The 11,417-nt window shown below is 33.6% G+C and overlaps 2 protein-coding genes across 2 annotated transcripts; one reads left to right on the top strand and one right to left on the bottom strand.

The window, feature by feature from the left end:
• Positions 1-1,182: 1,182 nt before the first annotated feature.
• LOC129809245 (uncharacterized) lies at positions 1,183-2,744 on the bottom strand. The gene is made up of 2 exons (XM_055859054.1): positions 1,968-2,744; positions 1,183-1,871 (listed from the first exon to the last, which is right to left on the bottom strand). The coding sequence occupies exons 1-2, from the start codon at positions 2,682-2,684 to the stop codon at positions 1,761-1,763; spliced, it is 828 nt and encodes a 275-aa protein (XP_055715029.1). The 5' UTR covers positions 2,685-2,744; the 3' UTR covers positions 1,183-1,760.
• A 2,334-nt stretch (positions 2,745-5,078) lies between these two features.
• LOC129809244 (uncharacterized) lies at positions 5,079-8,882 on the top strand (the record flags this gene model as incomplete). Its single annotated transcript, XM_055859053.1, has 4 exons — positions 5,079-5,855; positions 5,952-6,050; positions 6,135-7,207; positions 8,516-8,882. Coding segments are annotated over exons 1-4 (2,256 nt in total), but the record flags the coding sequence as incomplete, so codon positions are not given.
• Positions 8,883-11,417: the final 2,535 nt, after the last annotated feature.

Raw genomic sequence — 11,417 nt, 5'->3', positions numbered from 1 at the left:
TTACTTTTTGGTGTAATCGAAAGAGTATTTGGAATTAAATAATTCTTTCTATAAACCTTCATCACAGAATCGGCTAAAGTAATCGCCTGTAAAAATGGATTGATACCGGTGGTATCCAAAAATGAATACATGAAATTCAAGCACCCGAGTTTAAGAATTTTGACGTCTTGATTGCAATAATGTATCAATTCTTTCCGATTATCAAAAGTTTTATCTTTATTCGATTCGTACCACGCAAGAAACTTTTCATACCGATTTGACGACATTGACTCGATTGCATACATTTCTTGTGGTGGATATCTTCCAATATAGTTCATATTAGCCGAAGTGTTGAATTTATATGGGTATTCACCCTTTTCACAATCACGGAGCCCGAAACTTGCACTAAATTTAGACAGTGCAAAAGGGATAAAACTCAGAGAATCTAGGAACACAATATCTCTGATCTTCACATATAAAATTTTACATCCTGTGAAGATGGGGCTAATATGTTCATCCCTTTTACACAATTCTTCAAGAATAAATTGTCCATCATAGCTCTTTGCATTATGAGCAATTATTGCTGAAGGGAAAGGCCTAAATTTAAGTGCATAATCTACAAATTTCTTGACACACGACCCGGAATCATCATTTTCAAAAATTTTGACCGATGGATTACAATTTGGACATTCAGAATTAGACTCTGCAGATTTTGCACATAAATGACAAACTTCATGTGCTACACACAAATTTGGAATATGATCAGAATATCCATTTCCCCTGTCTACAAGTTCGCACTCAAAATCATAGAAAATTAATGAAAATTCATTAGGGGCTTTCCTTTTTAGAGGTTGAATGAAACAGTAATGAGGACTTGTAACTTGTTTGTAACAAATATTACAAAGTGTTGTGAAACATTGGTGAGGTTCACAAGTCTTGTAAATTTTGTCACAATTCTTGCACATTTTGACTTCATTACATGTTCCATTTTCAATATGAAAATAGAGGCAGGATTCTCCAAGGAATCTGCGATTGCAATTTAAGCAATCAATCATTTCAGGGACATTGAGACATGGAGGATTATTGTTGCAAAACCTACATTTTTCGGGGCAAATGTGAGTTTTGTTGTACAGATGATCACAGTAATTACACTGAAACTTAAAATTAAAAAATCCCTTAAGATTCTTGATACAAAAGAAATGCTTCACATTTTTAGTTTGATCCTCAAAGTAAAATAAATTAATTGTTTGATTTTGGTTCTCAGAAGTTTTCTTGGTAGATAGTAGAATACTTTTGAAATTATGTAAATCATTGTAAATTACTACTCTATACAGATATGATACTTTTTTAACAAATTTATGTATAAGTTCTAAGTTATACGTTCCATCTGAAGAGATTTTCATACCGTGATCAAGGACAAATCTACGTGCATCAAGTTTTAAGGTACCCTTTGATCTCTTGTAGTTTAAAATTTTTGCATCAGCTTCAGACCCATCAAGTAAAAGGCACTTACCAATTATTAAAGATATTGGAAGGCAACTCTCTCCGATGTTGATGTCGATGATACTCTTTTGTTTGAAATAACCAATATCATCAATTCCCATTCCTGCAGGATTATGTTGTCTCCCTCGCCCCTCCATAGGGTGAAACAAGTATGCTCTCACTTGTAGGACCTCGGATGAGTGAAACAGTTCGGTACTCTGATGGACCTGAAGTACATAAACAGTTAATATTGTAATCATTGTACATATGAAAATTTCATCAGATTTTAATCATCTTTTTTATACACTTACCTTTTCCATATATTCGAGAATTATGTGAGAGGTGAGTGCATCCAGGGGTCTCATTCCTATATAAATGGCCTTTTCAGTGGGTTCTTCTGTTACGAATATCTATCAAAAAAAAAAAAAACATTTGAGTGATTTAGATTCATATTTACGTTAACAAATAGATATCAGTATTGTCTGAATAACAAATATAATATTTACCTTAAGGATCACACGGTCGGCATTTGATTTGGAGTCCTTCCGAATTTCCTCAATGACAGCATCAAATCCGTTTTCCATCCATTTTTCAATTGATGTGTCTTTTGGTTTGTTCAAACGGAAATTGATAATAAGCTGTGTGATTTTGAAAAATTCGCTATAATTTCGCGATTTGTTGAGAATTTTAACCATATTGGCCGAATCATCATGAATAACCAAATCATCTGATACATTTGATTGTCTTCCTACACCACTTTGTATATGCAATTGACCGTTTGATTGATCATCATCTTTATCTTCGGCATAAGCATCCATTGGCACTTTTATATCATGATTTGCTGTGGCATCCTGATCAATTTTGCGCCTCTTGGGGGCAGGTTCACTACTATCATCGATAGCCTCTTCATTAGAAAGAATTTCATAAGCTTGTTCACTCAGAGCATCATCAGTAAAGTTCCTAATGCTCATTATGAATTTCTTTTTTTCACTTGGTGGTAATTTTACACCTTTCTTCACTAGTTCCTTTAATGTCTTTAGAATGTCGTTATATAGTTCACAATTTTGCTTGGAATGCAAGAGTTCGATTAACTCAGTCACAGATTTTCTTTGCAACATCATTTGAACAAAAGCATCAACAGCCAAATTGATTGCATTATCTCCACGATCAGAGAATAAAATTTTTGATACACTTGAAAACTTATTAAATCCTTCGGAACTCATTTTCTTACTTTTTCGTTTGATTTATTTAACACTTGCAAAAGAAATGACCACTCGAGAAGACTGTCCAGAATACTTTGATCTTTTTTCACCACAACATCTTCTTAAATAGATTTTCAAGTGCATGGAAAATTATGATTATTGCACTTGACGAAATAATTTTACACATACACACGCATAAGTTGTCACATGCATATATTTCTACCTTAACAATTTCACAACATGAGGAAAAGTATTGCACGTGTGAGAAAAAATAGCAAATATGCAGATGAAGATCGTGAGACGAAAAATTGCATAAAAATTTCTTTACCGAAAAATGTATGATAGATGTACTTGACAAAATAAATTGACACTTACACAATCAAATTTTTGTCACATGAAAATGGCTTTAGAGCAGATTAATTGCTACGAAATTACTTTCTGAAAAACTACAACAAACAAAAATGAAATTTGAGATTTTCCCTCTTCATATTCAATTGGACATGTCTCAAACATGTCGTGATGATACTGACAAAATGCATTTTTGCGATCGCGAATTTTTGTGCATCATGATCACTATGTTTTTATGTTGCACCGTGAAAAAGAAATACATGAAAATAACATTTGTAATATACGTTCCAATGAACCCCCCCCCCCGCAACCCTTCACCGCTACCATCCTCCCTTACGCAGAAAATGATGACGTCACATTTCACTTTTTTATTTAAATTTACAGATTACACTGATTTTTTAACATTATTTTCCCTCTTATCTTGATTTTTTCTACAAAAATTTGGTATCAATAGTTGCGTTTAGTTTTCCCAATGGGATGATCTGCTGCAAGAAAATACTTGTACATTTCTATAAATTCACTATTACTTTCATATCAGTTGAGAACAAGTCAGACATTTTGGTGGTTAAGGAGATTTATCTGCCGTAAAGGAAAACTCCGAATAATTATTTAAATCAGTAAAGTAAGCCTTATAGAAGAGTATGACGCCACACGTATGGAGATGTATGACGTCATATTTCTGATTATGTAACAATTGTAATATACGTTCCAATGACCCCCCCCCCGCCCAACCCCCTACCACCGTCCTTACGCAGAAAATGATGACGTCACATTTAACTTTTGCATTTAAATTTACAGATTACACTGATTTTTTAACATTATTTTTCCTCTTGACTTGATTTTTTTGCAAATTTTCAACCGCGTTTGGGTTTCCAGATCTTTCCCATACAGTTTGGAAACTCTGTAATGTGATTGAGTTTCAACTAAATCATTCAAACGCGGTTGAAAATTTGCAAAAAAATCAAGTCAAGAGGAAAAATAATGTTAAAAAATCAGTGTAATCTGTAAATTTAAATGCAAAAGTTAAATGTGACGTCATCATTTTCTGCGTAAGGACGGTGGTAGGGGGTTGGGCGGGGGGGGGTCATTGGAACGTATATTACAATTGTTACATAATCAGAAATATGACGTCATACATCTCCATACGTGTGGCGTCATACTCTTCTATAAGGCTTACTTTACTGATTTAAATAATTATTCGGAGTTTTCCTTTACGGCAGATAAATCTCCTTAACCACCAAAATGTCTGACTTGTTCTCAACTGATATGAAAGTAATAGTGAATTTATAGAAATGTACAAGTATTTTCTTGCAGCAGATCATCCCATTGGGAAAACTAAACGCAACTATTGATACCAAATTTTTGTAGAAAAAATCAAGATAAGAGGGAAAATAATGTTAAAAAATCAGTGTAATCTGTAAATTTAAATAAAAAAGTGAAATGTGACGTCATCATTTTCTGCGTAAGGGAGGATGGTAGCGGTGAAGGGTTGCGGGGGGGGGGGGTTCATTGGAACGTATATTACAAATGTTATTTTCATGTATTTCTTTTTCACAGTGCAACATAAAAACATAGTGATCATGATGCACAAAAATTCGCGATCGCAAAAATGCATTTTGTCAGTATCATCACGACATGTTTGAGACATGTCCAATTGAATATGAAGAGGGAAAATCTCAAATTTCATTTTTGTTTGTTGTAGTTTTTCAGAAAGTAATTTCGTAGCAATTAATCTGCTCTAAAGCCATTTTCATGTGACAAAAATTTGATTGTGTAAGTGTCAATTTATTTTGTCAAGTACATCTATCATACATTTTTCGGTAAAGAAATTTTTATGCAATTTTTCGTCTCACGATCTTCATCTGCATATTTGCTATTTTTTCTCACACGTGCAATACTTTTCCTCATGTTGTGAAATTATTAAGGTAGAAATATATGCATGTGACAACTTATGCGTGTGTATGTGTAAAATTATTTCGTCAAGTGCAATAATCATAATTTTCCATGCACTTGAAAATCTATTTAAGAAGATGTTGTGGTGAAAAAAGATCAAAGTATTCTGGACAGTCTTCTCGAGTGGTCATTTCTTTTGCAAGTGTTAAATAAATCAAACGAAAAAGTAAGAAAATGAGTTCCGAAGGATTTAATAAGTTTTCAAGTGTATCAAAAATTTTATTCTCTGATCGTGGAGATAATGCAATCAATTTGGCTGTTGATGCTTTTGTTCAAATGATGTTGCAAAGAAAATCTGTGACTGAGTTAATCGAACTCTTGCATTCCAAGCAAAATTGTGAACTATATAACGACATTCTAAAGACATTAAAGGAACTAGTGAAGAAAGGTGTAAAATTACCACCAAGTGAAAAAAAGAAATTCATAATGAGCATTAGGAACTTTACTGATGATGCTCTGAGTGAACAAGCTTATGAAATTCTTTCTAATGAAGAGGCTATCGATGATAGTAGTGAACCTGCCCCCAAGAGGCGCAAAATTGATCAGGATGCCACAGCAAATCATGATATAAAAGTGCCAATGGATGCTTATGCCGAAGATAAAGATGATGATCAATCAAACGGTCAATTGCATATACAAAGTGGTGTAGGAAGACAATCAAATGTATCAGATGATTTGGTTATTCATGATGATTCGGCCAATATGGTTAAAATTCTCAACAAATCGCGAAATTATAGCGAATTTTTCAAAATCACACAGCTTATTATCAATTTCCGTTTGAACAAACCAAAAGACACATCAATTGAAAAATGGATGGAAAACGGATTTGATGCTGTCATTGAGGAAATTCGGAAGGACTCCAAATCAAATGCCGACCGTGTGATCCTTAAGGTAAATATTATATTTGTTATTCAGACAATACTGATATCTATTTGTTAACGTAAATATGAATCTAAATCACTCAAATGTTTTTTTTTTTTTTGATAGATATTCGTAACAGAAGAACCCACTGAAAAGGCCATTTATATAGGAATGAGACCCCTGGATGCACTCACCTCTCACATAATTCTCGAATATATGGAAAAGGTAAGTGTATAAAAAAAATGATTAAAATCTGATGAAATTTTCATATGTACAATGATTACAATATTAACTGTTTATGTACTTCAGGTCCATCAGAGTACCGAACTGTTTCACTCATCCGAGGTCCTACAAGTGAGAGCATACTTGTTTCACCCTATGGAGGGGCGAGGGAGACAACATAATCCTGCAGGAATGGGAATTGATGATATTGGTTATTTCAAACAAAAGAGTATCATCGACATCAACATCGGAGAGAGTTGCCTTCCAATATCTTTAATAATTGGTAAGTGCCTTTTACTTGATGGGTCTGAAGCTGATGCAAAAATTTTAAACTACAAGAGATCAAAGGGTACCTTAAAACTTGATGCACGTAGATTTGTCCTTGATCACGGTATGAAAATCTCTTCAGATGGAACGTATAACTTAGAACTTATACATAAATTTGTTAAAAAAGTATCATATCTGTATAGAGTAGTAATTTACAATGATTTACATAATTTCAAAAGTATTCTACTATCTACCAAGAAAACTTCTGAGAACCAAAATCAAACAATTAATTTATTTTACTTTGAGGATCAAACTAAAAATGTGAAGCATTTCTTTTGTATCAAGAATCTTAAGGGATTTTTTAATTTTAAGTTTCAGTGTAATTACTGTGATCATCTGTACAACAAAACTCACATTTGCCCCGAAAAATGTAGGTTTTGCAACAATAATCCTCCATGTCTCAATGTCCCTGAAATGATTGATTGCTTAAATTGCAATCGCAGATTCCTTGGAGAATCCTGCCTCTATTTTCATATTGAAAATGGAACATGTAATGAAGTCAAAATGTGCAAGAATTGTGACAAAATTTACAAGACTTGTGAACCTCACCAATGTTTCACAACACTTTGTAATATTTGTTACAAACAAGTTACAAGTCCTCATTACTGTTTCATTCAACCTCTAAAAAGGAAAGCCCCTAATGAATTTTCATTAATTTTCTATGATTTTGAGTGCGAACTTGTAGACAGGGGAAATGGATATTCTGATCATATTCCAAATTTGTGTGTAGCACATGAAGTTTGTCATTTATGTGCAAAATCTGCAGAGTCTAATTCTGAATGTCCAAATTGTAATCCATCGGTCAAAATTTTTGAAAATGATGATTCCGGATCGTGTGTCAAGAAATTTGTAGATTATGCACTTAAATTTAGGCCTTTCCCTTCAGCAATAATTGCTCATAATGCAAAGAGCTATGATGGACAATTTATTCTTGAAGAATTGTGTAAAAGGGATGAACATATTAGCCCCATCTTCACAGGATGTAAAATTTTATATGTGAAGATCAGAGATATTGTGTTCCTAGATTCTCTGAGTTTTATCCCTTTTGCACTGTCTAAATTTAGTGCAAGTTTCGGGCTCCGTGATTGTGAAAAGGGTGAATACCCATATAAATTCAACACTTCGGCTAATATGAACTATATTGGAAGATATCCACCACAAGAAATGTATGCAATCGAGTCAATGTCGTCAAATCGGTATGAAAAGTTTCTTGCGTGGTACGAATCGAATAAAGATAAAACTTTTGATAATCGGAAAGAATTGATACATTATTGCAATCAAGACGTCAAAATTCTTAAACTCGGGTGCTTGAATTTCATGTATTCATTTTTGGATACCACCGGTATCAATCCATTTTTACAGGCGATTACTTTAGCCGATTCTGTGATGAAGGTTTATAGAAAGAATTATTTAATTCCAAATACTCTTTCGATTACACCAAAAAGTAATTACAGTTCGAGTTTTATAAATCTCCAAAGCAAAATCGGATTGAAATGGCTCGTGTATCAAAAGATGACTACAGGAAAAGATATTCGGTACGAAGTAAAATTGAAAAATTCTCATTACATTGTCGACGGATTTGACGATAGCACAAACACTGTGTATAGTTTCGAAGGATGCTATTATCATGGACATACATGTTTCTTAAATAGAGACTATGTATGTTCAGGAGATTCATCCGATACGATACAGAGTCGTTATGAGGCAACTTTGACTCGATTGCAACGTATAAAAGATATGGGCTACAATTTGGTTTCGGTATGGGAATGCGATTTTCGAAGATTTCTCAAATCAGAACCTGAATTGGAAGATTCTTTAAATAACCATGATGAAATTACTGATGCAGGATTTGATCTGAGAAGTGCGGTGTATGGGGGCCGAACAGAAGTGTTTAAATTATATGAAAAATGTGGCCCAGGGGACAAAATCTATTACTATGACTTTACATCACTGTACCCTTGGGCCAATAAATATTCTAAATACTTTGTAGGCCATCCCAGTATCATCAAAGTCTTTGAAAATCCAGAGGAAATATTAAACTATGATGGTGTAGCTAAATGCACAGTTTTACCTCCAAGAAACTTGTATTTGCCATGCCTACCCTACAGGTGTAACAATCGTTTAATATTTCCTCTCTGCAGATCTTGTACAGAAATGATAAATACTGATCGTTGCACACACTCTGACGATGAGAGATCCCTTACCGGATTCTGGTCGTTAGATGAAATCCGAATGGCTGCCAGTCACGGTTACACTGTTATTAAAGCTTTCGAGGTTTGGTCCTACCAGACTGTGCAGTACAATCGGGACACTAACGAAAGGGGTCTCTTTGCCGATTTTGTGGATAATTTCCTCAAAATTAAACAGGAATCAAGCGGATGGCCATCAGGAATAGAATCTGATGAAGCAAAAGAGGAATATATCCGCGAATATTTAGAAAAGGAAGGGATACAATTGGATAAGGAAAAAATCTGTGTTAATAAAGGGTTGCGATTGCTTACCAAACTGGTATTAAATAGTCTTTGGGGAAGATTCATCATGCGTGAAAATTTCACAAAGACTAGCATTTGCAACTCTCCTGAGGAGATAAATGCATTAATTGGATCCGAAGACATTCAATTAATGGATTTATATCCCGTTGGGGAAAACCAGATTTTTGTTTCGTGGAAGTATATTGCTGACGCTGAGTCCGCATCAAAATATGTGAACCTTGGTGTAGGCATATGTACTACTACGAACGCCCGTATCAAACTGTACTCAGTTCTTTCTAAATTAGGAGAAAATCTTCTCTATTGCGATACAGATTCAATGATCTTTATGGTCCCCGCTGGTGAAGAGAACCCCTTAAGCTGCGGAAAGTTTTTGGGGGAGCTGACCGATGAGTTAGCAGAATATGGTACGGGAGCTTACATCGATGAATATGTCAGCTGCGGTCCAAAGACCTATGGATTAAAAATCTTTTCCCCGTCTACGAATTCATACTCATACAAAATTGTAGCAAAGGGGATAAGTATGAACCATGAGGTAGAAAGGCATCTCGATTTCAATGCCATGAGATCAATCGTCTTTGGGGATATTGAGACATTGAACATTAAATACAAAAACAGAATCTCTAGACAAAAGAAATTTAAAATTTTCTCAGCTTCAGCCCACAAAAAGGTACAGTTTACATTAACTAAAAGAAGATGTGTGGAAGAATTTAATACTCTACCTTTTGGATATTAAGATTTTTTTTATAATTTTGTTTTTATTCTGTACTTAAGTTACCATGTGTTCTGAAAACTAATTATTTAATATATCCTAAAAAAATTTAAGTAAAATATAAGCACTTATGTATACAACCTTATAATATTATCGAAAAAAATAAAATTTGTAATATTACTGAGAGATGTAAAATAAAATTATGCTGAAAAAAACTTAAAATATCTATTCACTCTTGTTCATTTGTTCTCTATTAAAAATAGTATTCAAAAGATCCATCATTTTCAAATATTCTGTTATGTGCAAAATAATATTAGCTCAAATTTTTCCCATTTTATTCATTCCTTGATTCTCTATATAGAAAAATAACAACAAAAGTCATTTCTACAATTTTTCATTGAAGTAAATTGCTTCCTCTAATCTGACTGTTTGAATTTGAAAATATATTTTCTGTAACGAATATTAACACTTGAAATCTCAAATATAATTTGCAAGTTGTATCAACTTCATATAAAATTAATATTGGGGGTGATGCATTTTCTTGATTGACCATTTAGTGTTAAAAGTGTAATTGAAACCTTTGCGCACACGATGAGTAGAAATGTCTGGTGTGAGTTTTTCTGCAAGACTCAACATTTTTCTATTGTGGACTATTTTCTTTGAGGATATAAGAGTAAAAAAAAAACAATGCCATTGACTTAGTTCATTACGTCAGCGATCATATGCATAGAATCTTCTGGAAAATATAAAAACAAAAGTAGAAAACCCATACTCCCAAATTATTTGCAACTCTTCCCAATCTTATGATGTGTTAGTGTATACTGATTGTACCTCTGCGCGAACTAAATATGTGTTGGAAATGAATATTAACCTAATACCGAGTAAGAATGCATTCTGGTATATGTCATAACTCAAACGATATTAGAGAATTCAACGAAAAAAAAAATTGGTAAGTAACTTTCTGAATTAACTAACACACGATCATACATTTACCGGCAATTATTTACATTATCTGGGAGTGGGAAAAGGGATCTCGGGAGCTAGGATCATGAGGTGGAGAGCGCGGGCAGTGCGATTATGTATTAGTGCCGATACACACACTAGTATACGTCATCGATTGTAGGTCTGCGCGACCTGGCGCTAGAGCTTGGGTTTATGTGTGTGAGTGACTCACCAATACTACTACACACACTTATTGTATAGCTGCTAGAACTATACTACTTCTATGATATGTCTCGGTATTAAACTAAGAAAAAAAAGAAAAAAAGAATAAAAAAAGGAAAAAAAATAAGAGAGAGTCTGAGACTTGAACCCATAATCTTTGCGTTGTGGTCTCGTGTTTTCTGCCTGCGCTACCGACTTGCTTACTTCTCTTCAGCAAATGGCCAAGAGTTGCATCGTCAATTTTTCTAATTTACATGATGCTTCCTCTGTTTTCTTTTATTACATAATTATTCCTAATTTTTTACGACTGAGACACATTTTAAGAATCCAATGAATGATTCCAGAAGACAATTAGGCAGTTAAAAATGCAAAATCTATCTGAAAACTTAGAAAAATTGCAATAGTAAACAATGGAATTTTGACAGTTCTCATACAAATTTTCCAATACACAAATTTCCTTACACAATACATAATTTTACTAGCATTATGTTAGTATCGTACCACCACTATGATAGTAATTTTACAATTTACAACCATATTGCTTGTGAATTTACACAACTTTTAAAATACACAACTTTATTTCTCACACAATTTTTTACTGTGTACGCTTAAACGGATCCTACATCCTTATTAAATGGAGATATTTAAAAATACATCTCTTTTTACTGTGTACCTGTG

Source organism: Phlebotomus papatasi, unplaced genomic scaffold (genome assembly GCF_024763615.1).
Source record: "Phlebotomus papatasi isolate M1 unplaced genomic scaffold, Ppap_2.1 HiC_scaffold_521, whole genome shotgun sequence".
Classification (NCBI taxonomy): Eukaryota; Metazoa; Arthropoda; class Insecta; order Diptera; family Psychodidae; genus Phlebotomus; species Phlebotomus papatasi.
The sequence above is the reverse complement of the archived record's forward strand: the minus strand, read 5'-3'. Positions and strand labels throughout refer to the sequence as shown.

What these genes read in the sequence shown, in the direction of transcription:
- LOC129809245 (XM_055859054.1), bottom strand. Translation starts at nt 2,684, where the DNA reads ATGAGTTCCGAAGGATTTAATAAGTTTTCAAGTGTATCAAAAATTTTA. An exon ending in CCGACCGTGTGATCCTTAAG is followed by an intron (nt 1,872 to 1,967) that starts GTAAATATTATA and finishes TTTTTTTGATAG; the next exon opens with ATATTCGTAACAGAAGAACC.